The sequence below is a fragment of the Balaenoptera ricei genome, chromosome 11 (assembly GCF_028023285.1).
Source record: "Balaenoptera ricei isolate mBalRic1 chromosome 11, mBalRic1.hap2, whole genome shotgun sequence".
NCBI lineage: Eukaryota > Metazoa > Chordata > Mammalia > Artiodactyla > Balaenopteridae > Balaenoptera > Balaenoptera ricei.
In genome coordinates this window covers 67,979,592-68,006,198 of record NC_082649.1, presented here as the reverse complement: position 1 = coordinate 68,006,198, position 26,607 = coordinate 67,979,592, and the positions used below count along the sequence as shown (strand labels likewise).

Here is a 26,607-nt window from a genome sequence, read left to right as displayed (position 1 = left end):
CAGCCATAAATAAATTAATTAATTAATTTAAAAAAAGAAAAGGAAAATTAGGAACTTTGACTTATAAACCTTGAGGAATGGTCTATGAATATCTTTCTTGCTCTGCCAACCTTGAACATGCCTGACGCTGGCAAAATAGAGGAGCCCTTCACCCAGGGAGAGAAACCCTGAAAGAAAGGTACTTGATCTGGAAGAGGGTATCACAGTCTAGCTACCTACCTTAGAGCAAGTCGGTAGCCCCAGGATGGGAGAGGGCGCCTCCTGCAAATGTTCTCATAAAAGTATGCACTAACAGAGCCTAGGGAACCATCCAAAATTCTAGGTGATCATGGTCCAAGAAATAGGCCTACCAAAAATAGAAAGGCCCATTCTGACATGAGACAGTCCTGACACCCTGAAATCATTTATCAGGAGACAATCAGAGTTGGCTGTTGTGTCTGACTGAATACCCATGAGGTGTGGAGGAGCCAGAGGAGTGGGATTTGGCAGAGATTGAATGCACTGTACCATCCTGAGATCAGACCAGCTGTGAGGATTGGGCATCAGTATGTCACAGATTCCTATACCAAGCTGATGGTATGTGTGCGTGACAGAGGCGCAATGGGACATGTGGAAGTTGTGAGTGACTCATCCTGGGGCAGAGGTTCAAGGTGGAAGAGATAATTAGCCATCAACTTTAAGGTAGGAATAATATTTAGAAACTCTGAAATATGGGCTCTGAAGATGTTAGGAATAGAAGGCTGTCCTAGGCATTGGAGGGAGAACTCCTTGGGCCCCAAAGGGCTCCTGAGCAAAGGGTGTTAAAAATCCACTGTGACTGTAAGAAGAAGTGACAGGGCTGACTGCAGTGCTGGACAATGTGGAAGCGGGGCTATGTCCAGAGCCCAGACATCAGTTTGCCCTCCTACCACTGGAAAGTGAGTAGGTTCCCAGGTGTGAAAGGAGTACCCTCCTACCTATGTGATGCTTTCATTCAGCCATTCAGACATTTTTTTGAGCAGTAAAGGCAGAGCCATAGGCCTTTCTTGTCAGCTCAGACCTTGCCTAACACCCAGGATGGTGTCTTTTCTTACCAATCAACTCAAATACAGTCTTGTTTCCACGTTTCCACATTGGAGCAGAATGATGAGACAAAGTAAGGAAATGGTTGAGTGAGAGTGTATTAGGAAAAGTTACTTGTTCTGGTTTTTCCCTCTCTTGCCTTGTATACCTAGTAGAATGTTGTTTACAGTTGATTTCCCCTCTTGTTCATTCACTTTCTTTCCTATGTAGAATGCTATTTGTAATTAAGTACTTATAAGCTACAGAGTTTTTTGTTTGTTTGTTTATTTGGTTGCATTGGGTCTTCGTTGCTGTGCACGGGCTTTCTCTAGTTGTGTCGAGCGGGCGCTACTCTTCGTTGCGGTGCGCGGGCTTCTCGTTGCAGAGCACGGGCTCTAGGCACGCAGGCTTCAGTAGTTGTGGCTCACGGGCTCTAGTGCGCAGGCTCAGTAGTTGCAGCACATGGGCTCAGCTGCTCCACGGCATGTGGGATCTTCCCAGACCAGGGATCGAACCTGTGTCCCCCTGCATTGGCAGGTGGATTCTTAACCACTGTGCCACCAGAGAAGTCCCTACAAAGTTATTTTTGACTTGACATTTTGAATTAGGTACTTTATTCAATTCTAGCATCTGTTTATAAAATTTGCAATTTTGAGAAATTTCAACCTAAAATAATTTAAATACCCCTTCCCATCTTCAGGCTTGATTCTAATAAAAGTGAACACTCCTGTATTTTACTATTTTGGACAGTCTATCATTTGAAGGTACTGTGTTAAGTGTCACTTCTTCTGAAAGTAAGTGGTGGGATTAACCTGTACTCTTATGTTTATTTTTCCTATCATAGGTAGAGTTGGCTTTGTGGGACACAGCTGGGCAGGAAGATTATGATCGCTTGAGGCCTCTCTCCTACCCGGATACTGATGTTATACTGATGTGTTTCTCCATTGACAGCCCTGATAGTTTAGGTGAGTAGCCCTGCAGCCTGATGTTTGTCACTGCCTGTGTGCCTGGCCGACCTTTGGTTTCTCAGGTCCTTTCTGGGCATCAAGTGACTGAAAAGCAGACATGAGTTTCAGAGAAAGAATCATCAGTGGCCAGAGTCCTAGAGCTTTGGGACTGTAGAGCCTGAGCCCTGAGTCCCTTTTCAGCCTAGGTCTCCCATGACTGCCATGTCCACCTTGTAAAGTAGGTGGGTTCCGAATACAAAGCTATTTTTTGTCCTTTTTTGGTTGGGGGGGGGGTGGTGCTGCACTGCACAGCTTGCCCCGACCAGGGCATTGAACCCGCGCCCTCAGCAGTGAAAGCGTGGAGTCCTAACCACTGGACCACCAGGGCATTCCCCAAAGCTATTTTTTGGACTAAGATTTGGGGAAGGTTTTTTTTGGGTGTCCACACCTTTTTTCAGTACTTGATATTGAGCCTGCTGCTTCCCAAAATCTAGACCGACTGATGACTTGGTGATTCCTGGTAATGTTTTTAAGCCCTATTTAGCCGTTTTATAAAGCGTCTTAGCTAATAGAGACTTGAACCTGACCATTCCACTAGCTCCATTGGCCACGTGTGCTTTCCTTCAAAAAAAGAGGGAATGATGCTGACCTCACACTTTGCAAAACAAGGCAGCAAGGCCTGAAACAGAACGTGCTTTCGGTTTGTACTGAAGATGACGAAATGTCTTGCTTGGTGCTGCAGTGCTGTTTTTACAGGGCAGCATGTGGGCCAAGGAGATTATCATTAACACAGATGACTGTTGAGGACCTGCTGGTGGCCTGGGCTGTTGCTGGGGAGTTAGGGTTAGAGTGACCCTTTCTGTGTCATGCTTGTACTCACTTTAATGACAGTACTGGGGGAGGTGCTCTGAGACTTTGAACCACTTGCTCAAGGTCATGCAGCCCAAGGAGCCAAGCTGAGATTGAGCCCCCTGTGCAATATCTCCCAAAACTGAGACAGAGTGGGTGCTCTCTGCTATTGTTTCACTTTGGTTCGTTTTTAACAGTTGTGTTCTAGTTTTGGTTTTCAAATTAATCTGCCTTCCTTTGGAGGGACTGTTAGAAGCCCCTAGAGGCTGAGCTTTAGAGAGAAAATGGAGCCATGTGACACCTTCCCCTCAGACACACACATCATGGACTTAGCCTAAATCCTATAGGAATGAGGAGGATTGTGTGCCCTTTGCCACCTCATCCAAGGTATAATCCTTTAGGGACAAAAGTACCTTCAGAGCAAAAAAGTTACTCTTCTTCAGTCTCACATTTTCTTTTAAGACTGTGTCTGCTGGTCTCGAAGGAAGTCTGCAGCTTTTGACCTCTGTTTGTTTACTATGACTTGTTTTTTGCTATCCTCTCCCCCAGAGGGCAGGTCCTAGGGAGGAGAGCAGAGGTAGAAAGTAAAGAGGCAAAGAGAGATTGATCTCCCTCTCTGAAATACAAACATACCTAGAGAGACTGCTGGTCACCACAGTAGTATGATAGGTAGGTAGCGCCCCTTTGCTGAGCTGACTGAATTAGCTTGGTTTTGCCAAGGGCCTTTTAAAAGTTCTCTTATCTTGGCTAGGGAGTAGGAGAGAAGTCCACCGGTAGTTTGCCCCAGTAAAATGTGTCTTGGGAACTCAAACGTCTGTATCAAGAAACTGAAAAGCTAATGTGAACCTAATGCTGGACTTCGTTTTTACCTGGTTGGATGTTAGACCATGGCCCTGAGTCTAGGTGTAGGATAACAAGTTTGATCAGCAATCAGAATGTTGGTGTGCAGGTTTCAGCCCTGTTGCTGGCCAACCCTGTGACAGTAGTTTACTTTTTGGAACCTCTGCTGTCTCACTGGCAGTTGGTCTAGAGTCTAGATTCTAGTTGAGGCCTGGGGTCAACAAACTTATGTAAAAGGCCAAGTAGTAAATATTTTAGGCTTTGTTGGCCATGTGTTCTCTGTTGCACCTCCTGAACTTTGCCGCAACTACTCAACTCTGCTGTTGTAGCACAACAGAGCTTGGCTCTGTTGCAGTAAAACTTCACGTATAAAAGTAGACTCTGGGCAAAATTTCATTTGCTTGATCTAGATAAGGATTCCTTTTCTCTGGCTTTATGGAATTCCCAATGGCCCCTAAAGCACCCCGGTGTAAATCCATGTAAAGTGATGTGTCCTGCTATCAGATTACTTTGGAGGTGGGAGCAGTCATAGGCGATTGCCATCACTGAATTAAAAAGTAAAAAATTAAGTTTTAAAATCATTTATGAAAAGTGAAGATAAGACAGAGGCAATTCTTTTCAGTTTATATGTCCTGAATTCCAGGGGGTGGGGGGGACTTTTGGAGTAATAATTTTATATATTCAGCAAATAATTATTGAGCGCCTGCTTATGGAACCTATATTCTAGATGAAGGGAGACAGAAGAGCAAAAACCACAGTAAATCTGATAGCAAGAAATGTTACAAATAACATTCATAGAGGTGGATATGGAATAGGCCGTGGTAGTATGCTGTTTTAGAAGATGACCATAGGATGGTCAGCAACCTCACTGAAAAGGAAACCTCTGAGCAGAGACCTGAAGTAGGTGAGGGAGGCCAACACAGATAGCCAACAAAAGAGTTTCCCAGGCAGAAGGAAGGAGTCCAGTGTAGCTGTAGCAGAGGGAGTGGAGCGAGGGTTGCAGAGCCATGTGGTTAATGGTGTGGACCTCTCCTTTCATCATGAGTGAGATGGGAGCTCTTGGATGGTTTGAACAAAGGAGTGATGTGATCTCACCTTCTCTTTAAAGTGATCACTGTTGCACCTGAACTGAAAACTGACCACAGGGTGCAGAGATAAGAGCAAGATTCAGTACTGAGGCTGTTTGGCTTCACTGTTAGATATGCTGGCCCTTGTCTCTTTATTGCTCTGCACTTCTCTGGGAACCCCTTTGTTCTAGAATAAGGCTTTGAGTTTTAAGTTGTCACATTAGTGATTGACTCTAGCCGCTATAGCAAAGGAGGAAGGAAGCAGACAAGTGTCTGTCTTATGTGCTGAAGAGTGGAGCGTTGAATTATGAGTTTTCCTGACCTTATTCATGTAGCTTCTGTACCTTCTAGCCAGAAGGCAGAGCATCTTTTATATTCTAACTCCTGCCTTTTGGTCTTGAAGTCAGAGAGTGAACAGTTTACTCCTAAAATATAGTGTTATATTACAATCAGTACCATTTGAATGATCATCATACTAAGTATTCTGTACGCATTGACTCAAAATAGCCTCATGTAAGGTATTACTGTTACCCCATTTTATAGTGTCATCCCTGACACTGAGATGCTCAAGGTGGTGGGTGTGTGAGGTTGAACCCAGGGCACTTGTCCACCATGGTGTACGTAGAACCTTTCTAAATTACTACAGTATTGGCAAGAAGCTACAGCTGGTTATTACTCATTTTCAAAAGCCACTCAAGCCATTTGAAATACCAGTAACCCAAGGGTAGGTCATGCTGAGGGCCCATGAGTAAGGTGTAGAGAAAACATGTGAACCCTGAGCCAGCTATAGCCCCAGAATGGGGACTCCTTCTGTAAGCTGTGGTCAGAATCATCTGCCAGCAGTGACATGGATGGCTGGTGGGGAGCCTTCCTTCTTGGGGCAGGTGGCACCATTGTGGAGTCATCCTTTGCTCCTCCAGAGCCTTTACCTGGTGCCACCTCCAGAGGAGCTGAGCTCCTTGGTGGGACTGAGAAAAGCTGGTGATTCTGTGCTTAAGAGAAGGGGGGTTAGATTTTACCTTTTTCATGGTTTTGAAACTAGTGAAATTCCATTAAATGTCCGGCATATTTCTCAAGAAGTTTTTTTGCAATTTAACTAGGGTTTTTGGAGATTCTTCAAGATAGAATTGTATGTATCCCCAAATTATGTGCATTTTGCTTCTTTCAGAAAACATCCCAGAAAAATGGACTCCAGAAGTCAAGCATTTCTGTCCCAACGTGCCCATCATCCTGGTTGGGAACAAGAAGGATCTTCGAAATGATGAGCACACAAGGCGGGAGCTAGCCAAGATGAAGCAGGTATGGTCTAGGGCAGGGCTCTGTCTTCCTGTAGCATTCTTAAACTCGGGGCCTGGGTTCGAGGTTCAGGGAACCCAGCAGAAACCCTCAAAGGCCAGGCTGTTTCAGAGAAAGTCCCAGAAGCCTCTCTCTGTCCATCTGGCCCTCACTGACTCGGGCCTGCACAGAGGGGGTCCCTAAAACTCCCTAGTCCTGTAAGATGGAACCTCTCTTGTGAGGTAGTGCTGTGCCCCGAAGATTGCCTGCCTGAGAAAGGACCATCACAGCAGTAGTCAGTGCTTCAGATTCAGGAACTTTATCAGGCTCTTGATTGCCCTCTCCAGTTATTACTTTCGTATATGTGAGGCTAAAGATAAATTGGTGGCAACTGAAGGATCAGGAAATCCTGATGGCAGGGAGTCCAAACAGAGAGCCCTAATGCCTTTATAAAAGTGATGGTGGGGGCTTCCCTGGTGGCGCAGTGGTTGAGAATCTGCCTGCCAGTGCAGGGGACACGGGTTCGAGCCCTGGTCTGGGAAGATCCCACATGCCGCGGAGCAACTAGGCCCGTGAGCCACAACTACTGAGCCTGCGCATCTGGAGCCTGTGCTCCACAACAAGAGAGGCCACGATAGTGAGAGGCCCGCGCACCGCGATGAAGAGTGGCCCCCGCTTGCCACAACTAGAGAAAGCCCTCGCACAGAAACGAAGACCCAACACAGCCAAAAATAAATTAATAATAATAAAATTAAAAAAAAAAAAAAAGTTTAAAAGTGATGGTGGAGGTGACATCTTGGCTTCTGAGAAGCCAGATGGCCCAATGATAGGACTTCCCCACTGCAGGAGTGCCTTGAGGTCTTTTGCGGGGGTTCTCCTCCTGAGGTTTCTCTGTCTGAATGTGAAGGTCAGGATCTATTTCCTTCCCTGAGCATTCAATCCTCTGTGAAGCTAACTACAGGAAGACCCAAGGGCTTACCCTGGATCAACAGCTTGAGTAATTTGCCCTTGATTCCCTCAACCCTCTAGGGCTTCTCTGGCCTCTCCTTTTCTCTCTACTTCCCAGAGAAGAGCGTGTTTGACAGGGATTTTTTATATATTGGAGGTGGGGGTCACCCCATATGAGTGTCGTAAGACAGAACTCAAATCTGGGAGTTCGGCAGCTTTTTAAAAGCAGTCTTTTAGCTGAATTTGAATATTCTACACCTACTTACTATATGTATGTAACGCTGTTAACTAAAAGTGCTCTCTTCTCTTTGCTAGGAGCCAGTAAAACCGGAAGAAGGCAGAGATATGGCAAACAGGATTGGTGCTTTTGGGTACATGGAGTGTTCAGCAAAGACCAAAGATGGAGTGAGGGAGGTTTTTGAAATGGCCACGAGAGCTGCTCTGCAAGCCAGACGTGGGAAGAAAAAATCTGGGTGCCTTGTCTTGTGAAACCCTGCTGCAAGCACGGCCCTCATGCGGTTAATTTTGAAGTGCTGTTTATTAATCTTAGTGTATGATTACTGGCCTTTTTCATTTATCTATAATTTACCTAAGATTACAAATCAGAAGTCATCTTGCTACCAGTATTTAGAAGCCAACCATGATTATTAATGATGTCCAACCCACCTGACCCACCAGGGTCCTTCTGACACTGCTCTAACAGCCCTCCTCTGCACTCCCACCTGACACACTAGGCGCTAATTCAAGGGATTTCCTAACTTCTTGCTTCTTTCTAGAAAGAGAAACAGTTGGTAACTTTTGTGAATTAGGCTGTAACTACTTTATAACTAACATGTCCGCCTCTCATCTTTCAGCTGCCAAGGTACTCTGGTGAGTCACCACTTCAGAGCTTTACTCATTTTAACAGATTTCATTGGCATAGCTCTGGGTGGCAATCCAGTTTTTTGAAAATGTGCTCAGCCAGAAAGGCCCAAGTTCACGCAGCTGTGGCAAAGTTACAGTTCTGTGGTTTCATGTTAGTTACCTTATAGTTACTGTGTAATTAGTGCCGCTTAATGTATGTTACCAAAAATAAATATATCTACCCCAGACTAGATGTAGTATTTTTTGTATAATTGGATTTCCTAATACTGATATTTGTCATCCTCACAGAAAGTGTATTGGTTTTTTTAAAAAAAAGAAAGTGTATTTGAAAATAAAGTCAGATGGAAAATTCATTTTTTAAATTCCCGTTTTGTCAGTTTCTCTGAAAAAAGATGGCCATGTCTCCCCTTTTCGGCCCCACATATTCCAGTACCCCCTTCCCCAGAGCTGGGCTAAGTAAATAGGAATTTGGTTTTATGCCTGAGGCACTTAGATACTTCAGAAGGTGGCATAACCTGTCTCACCTGGACGGCAGGGTCTGGCTCTAGTTCACAGTGCTCTTTTTTCTCACTGTATCCAGGTTCCCTCCCAGAGGAGCCACCAGTTCTCTTGGATGGCCCACAGTTTCTCTGTCCTCTCCAGCTGACTAAACTTTTTTTCTGTACCAGTTAATTTTTCCAACTACTAATAGAATAAAGGCAGTTTTCTAAACTTCCTGTATCCTGGTGTTTGTGTTGGCTCTCTCCAGGGCTGGGAATGGAGGATGAATTCTGCCTAGCTCACCTTGGAAGGTTCCTTCAGGGGGCAAAGTACCGGCTTGCCCACCCCTACCCCAAACCTGGCTCCTCCCAAAGAGGTGGAAATGATTATCTTGTGTCACATTCAAGTTCAGAGTGGGGTGGGGTAGGGAATGCAGCTGACTGAGGGGTACTCCAAGCAGTCATTCTTCTGGACAAATCTTAGTGTGATATTTTCCTCTTCTTACTACCTGTCCATTTTCAGTGTCTTTTACTTCCTCGCCTGAGCTCCAGATGAAGTTGAGGATGGTCTGAAATCGACTGAGTCCCCTTGGCCCTGCATGCTTTTGGTCTCCCCTCCAGGGGTCTGGAGCAGGGCCTGAGCAGTGACCCCAGAAAACCTGTGTAAGGGTCGTGCCACACTGGGGGTGTAAAAGTAGGAGAGAAACCAGAGGCCAGGAGGAGAACACAGTCTAGGACAGCCCCAGAATGCAAGGAAATAGGTTAGAAAGAGCTGGCTGCCCGCCCCCTTTCTCCCCAGCATTGCCCACCCTCCTCCAACTTAACCTTCCTAGAACCAGGAAGTGTCAACACAGAGGACTTGCCTTAGCAGCTGCTGCTAACTGCACCATCATCACAAGTCATAACTCCCTCTGCACCTGACAATAGGGCACGTTCCCGGGGAGCAGTAATATGGCATAGGCTGGGAGGGCTGTGTGGCCACAGGCAGCGAACGATTCTGTTGCTGGCGAGTCTCCCCGTGCCGGGCCCCAATCCCTGAAGAACCATTGAGAAAGAATCCGGAGCCCTCTTCGGCCTGGGCTCTGGGCTGGATAATCCGGGCTATTGCCACAGTGCCGGCGCTGCGCTCCCTGGGCGGGACCAAATGCGTCCGCGCCTCGGCACGGTCTGGGCGGTGTCCGCATCCGGCCCGACCGCACCCTCCAGCCTCGCGGGACCACAGCAGTAGGACAGAGGCCGGATGAGGCGGGACCGAGCGGGGGAGGGGCGGGTAGGAGCGGCCGGAAAAGTGCCCGAGCCACATGACCCCGGTCGCCCGCCTGTTAAAAGGAGGCGCTTCCCGGACCCCCTGTTCGTCTAGTCCGCGGCTCTCTCCTGTCTTTTTGGGCACCCACACCATGTGCGCCGCTCAGCGCTCGGCGGCCGCCCTGGCGGCAGCGGCCCCGCGCTCGGTGTACGCCTTCTCTGCGCGCCCGCTGGCCGGCGGGGAGCCCGTGAACTTGGGGTCCCTGCGGGGCAAGGTGCTGCTCATTGAGAACGTGGCGTCGCTCTGAGGCACAACTGTCCGGGACTACACCCAGATGAATGACCTGCAGCGGCGCCTCGGGCCCCGGGGCCTGGTCGTGCTCGGCTTCCCGTGCAACCAGTTTGGGCATCAGGTGCGCCGGGCCGGGCGGAGCGGGGGTGGGCGTGCGACCGGGGTTAGGAGCGCCGGCGGACGACCCGCCGGGCCCAGCAGCCGCGCGCCCTGGGGGCGGAGAGGCGGCCCACCGGCTCGCTTCCCTCCGGCGCTCATCCCGGCTGGGGTTGAGGTCCACCCTGGGGTTGTGCAAGAGAGGCACAGTCTAGTGACTCATGGAGAAACTTCATGTTTGCAGTTAGAAGGCTTCCCTTCCCCTCGCAGCCCCGGGTCCCAGCTGCTCTCCCCTCCCGCAGGAAAATGCCAAGAACGAGGAGATCCTGAATTGCCTCAAGTACGTACGACCAGGCGGCGGGTTCGAGCCCAACTTCATGCTCTTCGAGAAGTGCGAGGTGAATGGCGAGAAGGCCCATCCGCTCTTCGCCTTCCTTCGGGAGGCTCTGCCCACGCCCAGTGACGACGCCACTGCCCTCATGACAGACCCCAAGTTCATCACCTGGTCTCCGGTGTGCCGCAACGACGTTGCCTGGAACTTCGAGAAGTTCCTGGTGGGCCCAGACGGTGTTCCCGTACGCAGGTACAGCCGCCGCTTTCTGACCATCGACATCGAGCCTGATATCGAAGCCCTGCTGTCCCAGGGGCCCGGCTGTGCCTAGGGTGCCCCTCCTACCCCTGCTGCTTGGCAGTCACAGCGTTGCCCTCTGGGGATTTTATCCATGAAGGTGTTTCCTCTAAACCTGCATGGAGGAATGCCAGATGTCCAGGAAAATCCCCGGAGATGGGCACTGGTCCTGTCCATCCCAGCCTCCCCTTTCCCAGACCACAGCTTTCTCATTAATAAAGTGCTGAGTGTGAGCAGAACTGTGTGTATGTCCTGTGTCATTGTCAGATGGGGACACCTTTCCTACTAACCTCACTGTCATAGGGCTGGGAGCTTAAGCCCCCATTCCTTGGCTGGCATTACCTAGCCAAGCCTGAACATCCCAAAATTTTGTCTGCAGTGGAATTCACTCTTTCCTATGTGGGAATCCTAGCTCCTGTCTCAGCGTTTCTCCCTCTGCCAGGACATGCAGCAGGGCCATCCTGAGGCCCTGTTACAAGAGAAAGTCTTTATTTCAAAAAGAGGAAGAAATTTCAAAGGCTGACTGCCTATCCTCAGTAGTTAGGCCTCTCCTTTCTGAGTATTTGCTCTGCTCAAAATGACCTTCACAAAAAATAACACCATGGGCTCCCACTCAACGTTTATAGAGTCCGTGGCTTTGTAACTGCAGAACCAGCCCAAACTGGCCCTGCTCTGTTGATAACAAGATACTGAGTTGTTCTTCAGAGATAGCAGAACAAAACTGCAAGTCATGCAGCAGAGGAGAAATTTTGAATTCTAATAATGCCTGGAACCAAGTTTTTCCACCTCCACCCCTCCTCCCCGACACACAACCAAAAGAACCCGGACATGACCAGAACCTGAATGCTGGAACCCTTTCAAAAGTGAAAGATCCATTGTCCAGGAAGACCCAGTGCTGAAGTCCCCTTTACCATACCTTACCATAAATGGCCAAGTTCCAAAGCCCTCCAGTCAAAACCTGCCCCACCAGTACTTCCACGTATGAACCCATCTTCCCCTAACTCAAAAAAGTTTGACCAAACCCCAGACTAGGGAGATTTGAGAGCCTTGCCTCCTGTCTCCTTGCCGGTCAACCTCGCAATAAAGCTCTTTGCTCAAAAGTGGGCGCCATAGTATTGGCTTCTAAGTGTGTTGGGCAGCAAGTCCTTACTTGGTAACAGCCTCCTCAAGTGTTAGGGCCATACAAGCCCACTTTACACAGTTGACAGCTTATGCAACATAACTTTCTTTCCCCATTACTTTGCTAGATCTTCTTTGCATAGGGCTACCCAGCGCTTCTATCTGCTCTGATGCTGTGCTTACCGGCTGCTGCCTCTCAGGTACTCAGAAGAGTATACAACTGGTTGTTCTGACCATGCCCTGCAGTTGCAATTGCATGGTCAGGCTTAGGGTAGGCGCGTATCTTGGAGGCCAGCGCTGCTTCTCAGGTATGGCTCAGGTCCAACTTCTCCATCTGTTGTTCCTGTTGTCAGTAGTCTTGAGACAGACCTAGAGCCACTTCCTATCACAATACAAGGGACTCTGCCGGGCCTGTATGCAAGGAGGCTTCTGTTTGGACAGACAAGCACCCAGATATGTGTTATCAGTCCAGAACACGGTCCAGAGGTTCTGGGGTCCCAATGTTTATGCTCAAATTGGTGGCTCAAGTCCCTTCTGTGTCTTAACCAACTCTCAAGAACTTTTCTTCCAACCCTAAGCAGGCATCTTTGCTGCTGCCCTCCCCCTCTGCCTGCCCTTAGGTCATTAAGGGCTGTTTCTGTTCTGGCTCCCTCTCTCTCCATCATCAAAACGCCCACCTCCCTCTGGCTGCAAGGCCTCTCCACCTCGCTTTTGAGTCCCCTCTGAGGTAACAAGGCAGAGCTCTGTTCCCCATTGAGACCCCACTCTATCTGTGCTCCTCTCAGAACCAAAAGTCTTGATTACATCTGTGAGTGACTGGTCTGCTTCCCCAGAGGGTGAAAGTCTGGGAGGTGGAAAGGGGCTGGTCATCTCCTCAGGGTCCATAGAGCCTGGTGTATAGCATGAATCAGCCAGTGTTCGTCAATTAATATAAAGAGAAAAACTTTCCACTCAAAACAGGGTCAGGGGGACTTCCCTGGTGGCACAGTGGTTAAGAATCCACCTGTCAAGGCAGGGGACGCAGGTTTGATCCCTGGTCTGGGAAGATCCCACATGCCATGGAGCAACTAGGCCCATGTGCCACAACTACTGAGCCCACGCACTGCAACTACTGAAGCCCGCGCGACTAGAGCCCGTGCTCCGCAACAGGAGAAGCCACCGCAATGAGAAGCCCGCGCACCACAATGAAGAGGAGCCCCCACTCTCCGCAACTAGAGAAAGCCCGCGTGCAGCAACGAAAACCCAACACAGCCAAAAGTAAAAAAATAATAAAATTAAAAACAAACAAACAAAAAAACAGGGTCAGGGATTTTTGAGGATTATTTGTAGACTCCAAATCTGACTGCTGAAATGGAAACTAACAATCTATACACCTGGGTATATCTGGGTATACCTAGGCCCTCTTTGACCTCCTTAAACCCCACATTTCTTCTGTAAAAGCCCTTTGCTCCTTTATTGCAACACTCATCATTCAGCCCTGTGCCATATACTCTGCTGGGTGCCAGGATACAGTCCTCAGGAAAGCAGAAAGACTCTATAATTACTAAATGCATGTTTAGTTCTATGAGAGTAGTATGGCGTACTTTGAGAATAAATTAGAGGGCCTGGCCCAGTGGGGAGGATCACGCTTTTGTCTCTTGGAGGGAGTGACAGTGAAGCTGAAGAGAGGTTAAGGAGCAGTTAGCTGAGGAACAAGCTGATGGAGGGTGGACAGGCAGGGAGTTCAGTGTGTGAAGGTCTGAGGTGGAAAGGTGGCATCACTGACAATCAGGTAACACAAGGAGGAGCAGGTGTGGGGAGAAGAAAAGTGTTTAGATTCAGATTTGGCGCATGAGACATCCAGATGGAGATATCTGGAGCAGGTGCTTACAAGAGGCTCAGAAAAGGAATTTGGGTTGGAGACAAAGGTCTAGTCAAGGGGCCAGTAAGTAGCCATTGGAGAGGATACGGTCTCACCTGGGGAGAGTGGCAAGAAGATCAGGGGGCCTAAACTTGAGGCCTATGAATTCACAGTGCTTCTGGGTCAGATGGCAGAGAGGCACAGCTGGAACAGTGATGGATGGAGTCAAAGAGCCGAGGGAAGGGACATTTCATAAAGAATTGTTAGCTGGGGGCACTTCCCTGGTGGTCCAGTGGTTAGGATTCTGCGCTTCCATTGCAGAGGGCACGGGTTCAATCCCTGGTCAGGGAACTAAGATCCCGCATGCCTCACGGCGTGGCCAAAATTAAAAAAACAAAAAGAATAGTTATCTGGGATGAGTGCTTGTGAACTGAAGGTTCCTCAGCAAGTGCAGTGTCAGGGGGAGCTAGAGCTGTAACCAGACAGCCAGTGCCCGAGATCTACCAGGTCCTATTCTGGGAGCTAATACACAGTGCCCAAAAATCACCTGGGTGCTTGTTAAAAGCTATGTCCACGGCCCCCCTCCAGAGATGCTGATGTGGATAGCCTGGGGATTTAGGGTCCTATTCAATGTCCTACAGCTGAACCCATGAGGAGAGACTTCCTGCTCCAACTCTCCCCTTTCCTGTAAAGGGTCAGTGTGGCCCAGGCCACACTCTCTGGTTAGGCTCTGGGATGGGAATCCAGGGCTTTCCAAACTGACTCCAACTTCTTCCCCTCTGGGTACCTGGTGACTCACCCCTCCTTGCCCACTTTTTTTTTTTTTTTTTTTTTCTTCAGTTTATGCCTTGGGCTGCAAGAGAAAGGAAATTCTGAGATCCCCATGTGGCTGACACTGGCTGGTGAATAATCCTCCTCAGACTTGAAGCTGCATGCCTCCTTTAACTGTCCTTTTCAACTCTCTCTTTTTCTGGGAACACTCAGACTAAAGCCAGTTAACACTTCATCTTCCTCCCCAAGAAAGTGGACATCTTCCCCCAAAACACACACACATTCTTTCTCATTCAACCATGCAACTGCTACTGGCTCTGACCTGCACCCACTCCACCTCATTGTGAATCAGCAGCTCAAATTAACAAGGAAAAGTGAAGGAATCCCAGTGAACCTGTCTGCGGTCCTGGCCTTTGGTAGCAGTGCCTCCCGGGACACTGCCTGATCCGGGAGCAGGCAGCAGTATTTAGGCCACAGGTCTTCTGAGAAGGGGATGGGTTGTGCTGTTACTCAGTAGGTTCAGAAGCCTCCATTTTAGCAGTTCTTCCAGAAATGCTAGTTTTAAATATTTTTTTTAAACATTAAATCTGATAAAATATGTATATGTATATTAAATCACAATGTACACACTAAAATTTATTTGTCAACTATACCTCAACAAAGCTGAAAAAAAATCTGATAAAATTCATTTGGTCAGGCACTTCTTGCACAATTAGTTCTTTATCAGATGACTTCCTCATTCTGTCTTGATGTAGTTCCACAAACAACATTTAAAATAAGCTTATTTTCAGTGAGGCATTCCTGGCCTGACCAGCCTTTTCTCATAAGTTTTAACTTTGGGGTAATATTGAGTAAAAAATACTTGCTAAAGCTTTCCACAAGAGAAATAAATCCATCCACAGCATGGATTTTTAAAGAATGGGCCGGGATCCCTGTCAGAGTACTCTGAATTTGGCAGGTTTTTGTTATTACAATCACCAAATAGGCTAGATAAGCATGCTTTCATAGAGGTGTGACACACCTGGGATGGCACTAAAATAAAGCCCAGCTGGAGCTGGTCAATAAGTTACTGGGCATCAGGCACTGCTGGATTGGGAAGCAGGAGCTCAGATGAGAGAAGTTCTTGCCCAAGGAGTGAGGGCTTATGGGCACTGGCCCTGGGGGTAACAGAGAAGCCAACTTGAGATCTGACATCCTTCAGCTTTGACCTACCCAAGAACTCAAATCCAGACTTGTCACGTGAAAAAACAAAAATAAAATCACTAACTAGGTGGGCCACTTGCTGGTGGGTATTCTGTTAGTTGCATCCAGAAGCATTGAAACTGACAGGACATGACAGTGATGTGCTGGGCAGAGGCCCAGTAGCTCTTCTATCATTCATCCTGCAGACAGAAACCCCACTCCCAGCACCCCTCCCAGGTCCAGTGTAGCCATGGCCAGCAAGGCCAAGGTAGGAGACCACAGACAGGCTCACTTAATCCAAATGCCCAGAGTCGGGGCAGTATCCAGGGGCAGGTGCAGCCCACCTTGGGTGGTGTCCTACAGTCCTGCAGGCTACCTGACTCCACAGGGAGGCGACTGGAGGGAATCTGAGCCTCCCTGCAGAAGAAGCACCTATTACCCCAGCCTCCTCTGTCCCCAGCACGTGGCTATATCTGTGTACATGTGTGTGAATCTAAAGAAGCCCTGGTCCCCTCAGGATTCCTTGGAAGACTCATCATGCATCCTCAAAGGTCGGGGGGATGTTAAGCATACTGTTTTTTTTTCTTCTGGGCCTCACCGCTGCACAGCATGTGGGATCTTAGTTCCCTGACTAGGGATTGAACCCGCACCCCCTGCACTGGAAGTGCGGAGTCTTAACTACTGGACCACCAGGGAAGTCCCTCCCTTTTTCTTATCTTTAATTTTTTTTCATCCTTAATGTTAAGCATACCTCTGCTTCCTACACCAGTTGCTTATGTTTCCTTCCTAGCGAAGTGTCTACAGCATCACCCTCCATGTTCCTCTAGCACTTTTATCACACAACACACTATAATTACATGTGAAAACATCTTCCCCAACCTCACTGGCTGGGAACCCCTGGACGGTAGGGACTGTGAGGACATAACAGATTATCAGTCAAATGAAAAAAATGACTACTATCTGGATAATTCTTTCATTCATTCACCCAAGAAATGCTTATGGAGAATTTGCTCTGTGCAAAGGGAAAACGACACATACAATTAATATCTAACAATTAATATCTAAATGCTTATTTAAGGTTAAGACATTGATGGTAACAGAATTAGAGCAGGAAGAGGAGACACGACCACACATGGGCCCAGGACACAACACCTTCCCCACCCAATCAGGGCTAGCTACCGACAGTGGCATAACCAGAATGGAATCTCCAACATGGGAAAAAATGATCCCACGTCCTTTCTGTGAGATTCATTCAGTTTTTTGCCTCTGTCACCTTCCCCAGTAACCTAACCCTTATGTAACAGAGGTGAAAGTGTCACTGATAAGACATTTAATTCTTCTAAAATGTACCTCTAGCGCCTTTCACTTTTTCACAGTCCCCTGGGCAAGGTAAGGAAGCACAGGCAAAAAGGAAAAAAAAGTATTTCTCTCCTGATGCCACCTCTAATCAAAAGGTGCCCAAGGGACTTCCCTGGTGGTGCAGTGGTTAAGAATCCCCCTGCCAATGCAGGGGACACAGGTTCGATCCCTGGTCCGGGAAGATCCCACATGCCGCGGAGCAACTAAGCCTGTGGGCCAAAACTACTGAGCCCGCGTGCCACAACTACTGAAGCCCGCACTTTCTAGGGTCCACGTGCCACAACTACTGAGCCCACGTGCTGCAACTACTGAAGCCCACGTGCCTAGTGCCCACGTTCCACAACAAGAGAAGCCACTGCAATGAGAAGCCCACGCCCCGCAATGAAGAGTAGTCCCCGCTCACCACAACTAGAGAAAGCCCGCACGCAGCAACGAAGACTCAATGCAGCCAAAAAAAAAAAAAAGGTGCCCAGTATTTGTGAATACAGCCACACGTGCTCTGTGATTGCCGGCCAAGTGTGGACCAAGGGTGACTGGGGAGGGCCAACTCCAGGTAGGTTTAGAGCAAGCCATAGTACCAGCCAAGGCAAGAACTTCATGATTTGGAACCAAATAAAACTTAAAGTTCACACACCCAGACATTACGAACCCTCAATTAGATAGATCATCACAGTCCAAGATCGTAGTATGTAACCAATCAGCCAGACCTGTTGCCTCCAGCTCTCTTCCTGCTTTCCTTCCTGTTGTTGTGCTCCAAGCTCCCTTGGCAATGGGTGAGTTGTTCAGTTCTGGGGTTTGGTTGTGGGGCAAAGAGAGGGGTCTACTAGGCCCATACCTCTCCCTAGGGGAAATGGCCCAACAGAGAACACAGTCCTGGGGCCAGGGTGTCTCCTGAGTTGAATCACTCACTCCTTTCCTCCCAAATCCGCGGGTCACTCTCACAACAGCAGGAACACACAGGCAGATGTTCATTGTTTCTAGTTCTCAGTTTTTTTGTTTTTTTTTTTTAAAGATTTTATTAGCATTATTTCTTTTTGTTGCTATTAGTTATTTCTTTTATTTATTTATTTATTTATTTATTTATTTATAGCTGTGTTGGGTCTTCGTTTCTGTGCGAGGGCCTTCTCCAGTTGCGGCAAGCGGGGGCCACCCTTCATCGAGGTGCGCGGGCCTCTCACTGTCGCGGCCTCTCTTGTTGTGGAGCACAGGCTCCAGACGCGCAGGCTCAGCAACTGTGGCTCACGGGCCCAGCTGCTCTGCGGCATGTGGGATCCTCCCAGACCAGGGCTCGAACCCGTGTCCCCTGCATTGGCAGGCAGATTCCCAACCACTGCGCCACCAGGGAAGCCCCTCAGTTTTTAACATATAATCAAACTCACTAAGAAAGTTTTAAAACTGGAAATAATGGTGATCTTCTGGTTATGAAGTTTCACTTTATTCCTTGCATTTTAACTACTGGCACTTGATAATTTTAATATAAATTTTTAGGGACTACCCATAATTAGTGTACTAATTTTACAGCTATTTAATAGCACTGAAGAGATCCAGGCTTAAAAAGATTTTCCAAAGTTTTCATTTTTATAATTAGGTTTTGTCCCCCTTTCTAGTGGTGCTGACGACTTGTCCTACTTCCTTAAGACTCTGACCCATGCCATAAATGGTATAGGAGAAACTGCTAAAAAAAGAAGAGGGAAGCAGACATTGTAATGTAGGTTCTGAAGTCATGTCAGTAACCCAACTTTCTTCTTCCATAAATAGGACTAAAGGCAGTGTTTCTCATTTGATAACATTTTTAACAATTTCAAAGAACTTTCACAGAAGGGCACTTGGGGTGCCAGGGTTGGCTCCCCAGATTTAGAATTATCACGTGATGGTAACTCTTACCTGCAGGGGATTAACTGCTATGTGGTTATTCAAGGCAGTTTTAATTCCAAATTACTTTCCCCTGCTATCTACCCAACTGCCAAAAGGCCTCTGTTACCAGATGGTGTGATAGATGTCCCAGGAGTGCAAATTAATTTCAATTAGCCAAAACCCAACATAAAAATAGTAAATCTGTTCAAATGTCCTACCACAGCTTCACCAGGCCAGCTCTCTCTTCCACCCCCAACACTGAACATGGCTCATCTGTTTCTCCTCTCCTCCTTCATAGGCACCTTTCCAAAGGTTCCTAGTAGGTCTCTGGGCTGCACCACTGTAGGCATAAAGCACCCTCAGCTATTTCTCTCTGCTCTTCAACCTCCTACAATATCTGTGGGCCATTTAAGGCAGGACATATGTCCCTCCGGCCTCCCTTCTAGTTTTAGCTCTCAGGTCCTTTCAGTCTGTGCCCAGCTCAACTGGCCTAATCTTCACTCTTTGATCCTTCCTTGCTTGCTCCAGAAATTCTCTTTGACCCCTCTAGTCTCCTCTCCTTTAACATGCACCATCATTTCTATGCTTTCTTCACAATCACACTCGGGACTTCCCTGGTGGCGCAGTGGTTAAGAATCAGCCTGCCAATGCAGGGGACATGGGTTCGCTCCCTGGTCCGGGAAGATTCCACATGCCACGGAGCAACTAAGTCCGTGGGCCACAACTACTGAGCCTGCATGCCACAACTACTGAAGCCCATGTGTCTAGAGCCTGTGTTCTGCAACAATAGAAGCCAACGCAATGAGAAGCCCATGCACCTCAACAAAGTGTAGCCCCTGCTCTCCGCAACTAGAGAACGCCTGCACACAGCAATGAAAACCCAACGCAGCCAATAAAAAAAAATCACACTCAAAAGGTACTTAAGTCAAAGGCTCCCTTTCACAGCTTGGGGTCTAGTCTTTGGTTCATACCCTGTAACGGTGCTTATCACGCACTTCTTGGCGCTGGGGCTATTTGTGGAAGATCCCCTCTCCTCTGTTAGATCGTACAAGGGCAGGTACTGGGTCTTATTTATTTTTCTCTGAGGGCGGGAACTGCTAGACTCACATAGGCCAGCTGCCTGGTCTCCTCCTTGCTCTGGGCGTACTTCCCCCTCCAGGAGGAGGGCTGTGTTTTTTGTATGCAGGGTCGAGTGGGAAACATACGGTGTTCAGGACACTGTATCTTGCTGCAAAACGAATCAGCAGCCTGGACATCTAATGTGGAGAATACACCTAGTCCTCTCCTCCCACCCCCATTGCTATCGCCCCTCTGTGGCTGCCTGCCTCCCTGACAAAGTAAGCAGCTAGCTCAGTGTAGGGCTTGTGGAATTCAGCCTGGGCCGGGTGATTCTGGCTTCCAGACGGACACGATTGCTAATGACTAGGCCACACCGTCGAGTCCCGGTCCCAAAGCGCTGGTGCACCTGGCACTCTCCAAAATCCCTGTAGGGTGTCCCGGAAAGGGACCTGGAGCCCACGTTTGGGCAGCTAAAGACTTGCTTAAGGTCTCTGCTGAAAGTGGACTGGCCGGAGTGAAAACAAGAAAATCTAGTTCCAGGGCTCCTCGCACCTGGCGCTGCGTTTATTTAAGACCAGGATAACACCGCTGGCCGGAAGGGGGTGCCGGAAGGGTCGTAGGGCCTGCGGTCTGACTCCTTGAGATCGCCGGGCTGGACAGGAAAAGGGGTGCCAGACGGCCACCAGGCGGCGAGACCTGCCGGGCGGAGGAAGCAGCGGCTTCATCTCCGCGCCGCCTCCTCTTCCGGCCCCCCTCCCCGCTCCACCGCGCACGGGCTGGAGAGGGGCGGCGCGTCATGGGTGTTGGAAAGGCAGAGGCTGGCAGGCGCTGCGGGCCGCGACGAAGGGCGGGGCTTGGGCGTGCGCACATGCGTGCGTGCGTGCGTGGGCGCGGACCGCAGCACGCTGTGCGCGAGGCGGATGTCCGGGCCGGCAGGGCCGGGGACACGGACGAGATGGCGGAAGGCGGGGGCTGCCGTGAGCGACCGGATGCGGAGACCCAGAAATCCGAGCTCGGGGCCTTGATGAGGACCACGCTCCAACGAGGGGCGCAGTGGTGAGCGCCGGGCCCGCCTTTCCGCCCCACAGGGCCAGGGGCCGGCGCTCGGACTCTCAGGTCCGGCCCCTCTTTCCCAGCTTGGGCAGGGGCCAGGTGGGGGCGATGTTAGTGATCTTGAGAGAGTGGCTTCACCCCCACCCTTTAGGGGAGGGAGCCCTAGATTACCTCTGGGAAAGCGTGGGTGGAAATGAGGGTCGTCCCGGTCCGTTCGGAGCCCCAGGGGGCGGATCCGGCGGAGGCTAGGGCTACGGGGTGGACAGAAGCGGAACGCTCACGGGGACCTTCAGGTTGAGGAGAGTCCTTTACCTTTGAGGACTCGCTTTGTGACTTTGGGCGAAGGCGTCCACACCTCACAGACCCTGATTCCTTACCATTAAAACCAGGGTAGCGATATTTGGCGCTCCTTCCTTGAGTTGGTTGAGGCGTAGATCCGAAGTAGATACTTGTAACTTGTAAACTGCCGAACAGACGTCAAGGTCAGAGGCTGAACAAACGTCTGAGAGCCCCAGGTTATTTTGGTAGCAGATGTCAAAAATAATTGTGGCGGCAGCATTTCGGAGTGGGAGAGGCGGGTAGCGTAGAGCCTAACTAAAAAGAGGATTAAAAGACCAGGATTTAGAAGAGCAAGTCTGAGTCAGGAAGTTTTTCTTAATAAATTGTCTAGTAGAAGGGACAGAATTTCCACTAGTGAAGAGATTCCTGGGTGGTATTATTGTGTGGGAGCAGAAAACTGGGGCTTGTCTTTGCATTGAATATGATTGATCAACCCTCTTTAAGAAACTATGGTAGTGGTGATAATGCCCCTTATAGTGACAGAGGAATTGAGCAGGGAAGGGAAGCATTGAGATTAGGAAGAATTCAGTCTTTACAGTGTTCTTGAGCTAGCCAGGCTGTGAAAGGCAGGGCAGGCAGAAGTACTTTTAGATGATATCCTGAGTAGTGGTGGCACATGAAAAATACTCAGCAGAAGCAGAGGAAGTTTCACATAGACTAAAATAACACACTAAAAGTGTTTGGAGGGGAAAGAGCATTTTAGAGATTTGGATATACTTATGGATCCTTGTGGCCTTGGGGAAGCTGCCTGATCTCCTCTGAAGTGTGTTGGTTGTAAAATTTGAAGGACTCACCAATATAATTGTTGTGCTTTGTTCCCCTACAGAGGTTTTCCCCTCCTTCTGTCTTAATTGTAAAACAGCATGGTGATACTTCTAAAATATAACCAGATCAACTTAATGCTTTTTTGACAAGATAAACACGCCAAGACAATATTATATGTATATATGTGTGTGTCTATATGTATACATGTGTACATGTGTGTGTGTGTGTGTATATATGTATATATATACACACACACACATATATATATATACACACACAAACACATTTTTTGATATCTTGTTTGGTCCTCAAAGGAAAACTGAAGTGTGTGATGTTATTATCTCATTTTTAGAAAGAAAATTGTTTTACTGCTGTTCACATCAAGCAAAGCAGTGTAACCAAACTGTCTGCCTGGACAAGGACCTCTACAAAGATCATTATGAAATTAATGACATGGTCATTAGCAAACAAGGTTTTCCCCATAGAAAGAATTTCTTTAAACAAGCATTTTGAAGCCAGTCATTTCCTTCCTTTCATTTATGGATTCTTTCAACAATCATTTCACTTAATGGATGCCTGCCTTGGGCCAGGCTCACTGTGCCATGCAGGGCCTGGTCCTGCTCCTGCTCTTGAAAGTGTGTTTTTTAGTGGGGGTTGCTTGCTCCCCAAGTGGGAGGACCATAAAAAAATTGAGGGAGCAGCTGCAGAAACTTACAAGCTCAGCTTGTCTGGTACAGTAAATTTTTGTCTGTCTCTAGGTATCTTATTGACAGCCGGTGGTTCAAGCAGTGGAAGAAGTATGTGGGCTTCGACAGCTGGGATATGTACAGTGTGGGTGAACATAATCTGTTTCCTGGCCCGATAGATAACTCCGGACTCTTTTCAGGTGCAGTATCCTGTTGCTTATCTAACTGAAATGTCCACCTGGGTCGTGACCTGAGGTCATGTTTATCTGTAACATGGATATTGTGAACCTGACTTTCCTACTGTGAGGGGATAGAAACAAGTGTCCTTGACTTGTGTCTATAGCAGAAGTCTATGCAGACCCTCATGGAGAAGTTAAGCTGCTTTTTTTTCCCTAAATTAACTGCTCTTGGTAAGAGTATGCTTCTAGCATTTTAAATTTCTGTCTGCCTGTCTCTCTCTTTTTCAAATTAGTTCTGCTAGAGATTTCAGATTTTAGATTAGTGTATTGAATGGAAAGAAATAGGATATCATTTTGAAATGGCATCTGGAATCTGAAATTTGGGAACCAGAATTTTCTGTGTTGCCTTTTCAGTGAAACAAATTGTAGACCTGTCAACATTCATCAAGCATTCCTGTGATGGCTGTGTTTGTCATAGAAGTAGTGTAAGGGGAGGTGGAAGGTTAGTAGAGTTATGATCACAGTCAGCTCCCAATGGAAGAAATGACTGAAAAAGTGATGTATGACACACCTGAGCTTGGCTTGCACCTTTAGATGCACAGAAATGGCAATTGGCCTTTCCTAGGCTTTGTTCTGCCTGGCTTTAGACTCCCTTGCAACCAGGACAGAGGTGATCTGTTGCCTGGGCCCACAATCAGGGCAGCAGGAAGGCAGACAGTGCATGAGGCTTTTGAGGCTTGATTCAAGTACATAACACTACCTGGGTGTTTTTAAAAATGAGCGGTGAAAAAAAAAAAAAAAGCAGTGCTTCAGCATACACCTTGTTTTAGGGGAGGTCTGAATGACAATAATGTCATAGGCTTTGTTTACTGATGTAAGTCAGATGGTGGCAGTATACCATGAAGTTACCCCAAAGGATAATTGCATTGTGTTTGCACTTTGTCGTTTTCCCTCTTTTTTTTTGAGAAGGAGAATTCTTAAGGCTTTTAATAGTATTGGTGATGAGAACGCTAGAGCTGGAGGGACCCTCTGAAGTAATTTTGCCTGACCTTCAGCTAAGGACAAGCATTCCTTCTGCGGTCTTCCAATTTGATGTCACCTGGCTTAGGCTCAAAACATTTGTTGTGTGCTTGGGAAGTGAGAAGTACATTCCGTTCAGACCCTGGAACACTGACAGTGTGGGAATGGTCTATCTCTGGCCCAGTCTGGCTGCCTTCCGCCTAGGGTCATGGAATGACCCTAGAATGGGGAATGACCTAGAAGGGGCTCTTGAACATGTAGGGAGGAGGGGGTAGGGCAACTTGCTAATGTTGTCTGCAGAGCACCCCTCTCTTATTTCCACCTGTGCCCCTGCTGTATATTTGGAATCCCAATGCTTAGACCAAACTGTGCTCTCCTTTTTTGCCTTTATTTGCCTCCGTTGGAGAAATTTGCAGAGCCTAAATCCTTTTTGTAAAACTCATGTGTGATTTTTAGCACACTGCCCTTAGACTGATCCAGTTTTAAGTGAAAACAGTGAACTGCATTGAAAATTCCAGTTAAGTTCCTGTGTTTGCCCTATAGTGTCATAAGAATGACATTTTGAGAAAATTGTCACTGAGCCCCAGAGGAGAAAGCTTTGTAAGAATTGATGTACTTGGGGTTGATGATGCTAAAAGCTCTCGGTTCCTTTCCCACATTTTAAGGTTTCTGGCTGCTGTTTGGCACAGTATGCGTGGCCAGGTCTGCATAATGCTTAGTGTTAGAAATGAAGGTGTATGTCTCCAAGTAAGACAAGTGAATAACCTTTATGCGTTTTAATTTGCAAATCAGAGAAAACCTTGGAGTTTAGGTCTCAGTTTTTTTCAGAAGCTCTTGTTTCAAGTAGACTGATAAGTACTACCCCTGTGCCATCCTTCTGTTGCTGAATAGAAAAGGGGTGGTCGATTAGTATTAATCATGCCAGAGCTGGTGTGGAAGGTGGTTGGCTTATCAGTGAGAAGGAGCCACTTTTTTTTTTTCTTTTAAATTATGGTAAAATACACATAAAATTTACCATCTGCATATTTTTAAGTGTTCAGTAGTGTAAAGTATATTCACATTGTTGCACAACCCATCTCCAGAACTTTTTTATCTTACAAAACTGAAACTCCATACTCATTAAACAGTATTTCCAATCTCCTTCCCCCCCAAGCCCCTGGTAACCACCATTCTACTTTCTGTCTCTGTGTCTGACTATTCTAGGTACCTAATGTAAGTGGAATCATACAGTATTTGTTTTTCTGTGACTGGCTTATTTCATTTAGCATAATGTCCTCAAGGTTTATCCATGTTAACGGCATGTCAGAATTTCTTTTTTTTAAAGGCTGAATGATATCCCACTGTGTGTATATACCACATTTTGTTTTTCCATTCATCCTTCTCACCTTGGTATTCCTGTTCTCCAAGGCTGTTTAGTTCCTTTCCTTTTTCCTTGGAAATGAAAAAGGCAGAGGTGGATCAGATCTGAAACTCGCCCTGAGGAAGGGCAGAAGACCTCATGGGGTAGGGTGTAAACTGGTGGGAGAGGTGATAGGAAGCCCTGGTCACCTTGTGCATGCTGTTTTTGTTTTTTGTTTTTAAACATTGTCTGCCTTGAATTACAGATGAGTTGCACCATTGTGGGTACTTTTTGCTTCCCCGGCTTCATGGCTTCATTTGTCTGGCGGAGAATAGTGGCTTCCACTACTGCGGGAGTGGGTGTAGATGGGCACAGGCTTAGCAGGGAGGCTTCCTTGATGGGAGATGATTAGTCTTCCCTTGATCCAGTCCCTTGGTCCTCCATTGAGAGAGTATGTTTCAGACCATGGATGTCCTTTTCTGACTCACAGTCATGTTGCCTCCGTGTGGGGTGTAAGATGGATGCTTAGCATGTTAAAGGTGTTGTCCCTCCACATGGCTGGTGTCCAGCTGAGTTTTCACTTGGAGTGTTGAAAACTAAGAATGCTGAATGACTCTTGGTAAAATAAATTTAACTTCAATGGTTTGTTTGTTTGCTTTCTTAGTAAATCTTTCAAAGGAAGGTGATATCTGACCTTAAAATGCAGTTTCACTAAGCAGAATATTACGTTAAATATTCATAGTAAACAATTTTAATTGTGGAATCTGGAAGCACTTTGAAAGTGTAAATTGGAGTTTTTCTCTTTTCTCTTTCATTCTTCCTCCAACTATGGAAGAAATACAAGTTCCTCATAAAATGTTCAGAAAGCATGACTAAAGACTCCAAGTCTGCTCTGTGTTATGGCCAGTCACAGAATTTTGGAATTTTGTACTTGTTCCTATAAATGCTTTTCGTGTTTCTGAAAAGTACATAAGAATCATGTAAAACAAACATTTCTGGGGAGAAGAGCAGTGAGCTATGTGCTGTTTTCCTTTTTCAGATCCTGAGAGTCAGACCTTGAAAGAACATTTAATTGACGAATTGGACTATGTATTGGTCCCAGCCGAGGCCTGGAATAAGTTACTAAACTGGTATGGCTGTGTAGAAGGCCAGCGGCCCATTGTCAGAAAAGTGAGTACATGAATTGTTACACCTGCTGGTCAGTGTCTGTGAGTGCTCCCTGACACTGACTGGTATTGGTTTCCTGGGGTACTGGCCATACCTAAGAAGTTGAGTGGAGGCCTCCAGACATCACAGCTGCCCAGTGGCTTGGGATATGTCCAGCGGTGCAGTGAGAGCACATTCTGGAAGGTTCTGTGAGAGAAAGTTCACTTGGGGTCATATGGATATACAGTAATGTACTGCTTCTTGTTTAACTTAACCTTTCTGATATTGCTTTTCCCCCTGTGCTTTTTTGTTTGTTTGTTTGTTT

The 26,607-nt window shown here is 47.5% G+C and overlaps 3 protein-coding genes across 9 annotated transcripts in view; all 3 read left to right on the top strand.

Moving 5' to 3' along the window:
* The window catches only part of RHOA (ras homolog family member A), a 52,276-nt gene extending 43,734 nt beyond the window's left edge, over positions 1-8,542 (top strand). For both annotated transcript variants that reach the window (XM_059939637.1, XM_059939636.1), the window contains 3 exons: positions 1,886-2,006; positions 5,913-6,043; positions 7,283-8,542. In XM_059939637.1, coding sequence (XP_059795620.1) covers positions 1,886-2,006; positions 5,913-6,043; positions 7,283-7,456 — 426 coding nt within the window. In that variant the 3' untranslated portion in view covers positions 7,457-8,542. The remainder of the gene's footprint in view (positions 1-1,885; positions 2,007-5,912; positions 6,044-7,282) is intronic.
* Positions 8,543-9,553: 1,011 nt separating this feature from the next.
* Positions 9,554-10,810, top strand: GPX1 (glutathione peroxidase 1). Its single transcript, XM_059937629.1, has 2 exons — positions 9,554-9,968; positions 10,246-10,810. The coding sequence occupies exons 1-2, from the start codon at positions 9,612-9,614 to the stop codon at positions 10,603-10,605; spliced, it is 717 nt and encodes a 238-aa protein (XP_059793612.1). The 5' UTR covers positions 9,554-9,611; the 3' UTR covers positions 10,606-10,810.
* A 9,836-nt stretch (positions 10,811-20,646) lies between these two features.
* The window catches only part of USP4 (ubiquitin specific peptidase 4), a 48,864-nt gene continuing 42,903 nt past the window's right edge, over positions 20,647-26,607 (top strand). For all 6 annotated transcript variants that reach the window (XM_059939620.1, XM_059939618.1, XM_059939621.1 and 3 more), the window contains exons 1-3: positions 20,647-20,811; positions 22,671-22,798; positions 26,176-26,306. In XM_059939620.1, the coding sequence (XP_059795603.1) occupies positions 20,711-20,811; positions 22,671-22,798; positions 26,176-26,306 (360 nt within the window). In that variant the 5' untranslated portion in view covers positions 20,647-20,710. The remainder of the gene's footprint in view (positions 20,812-22,670; positions 22,799-26,175; positions 26,307-26,607) is intronic.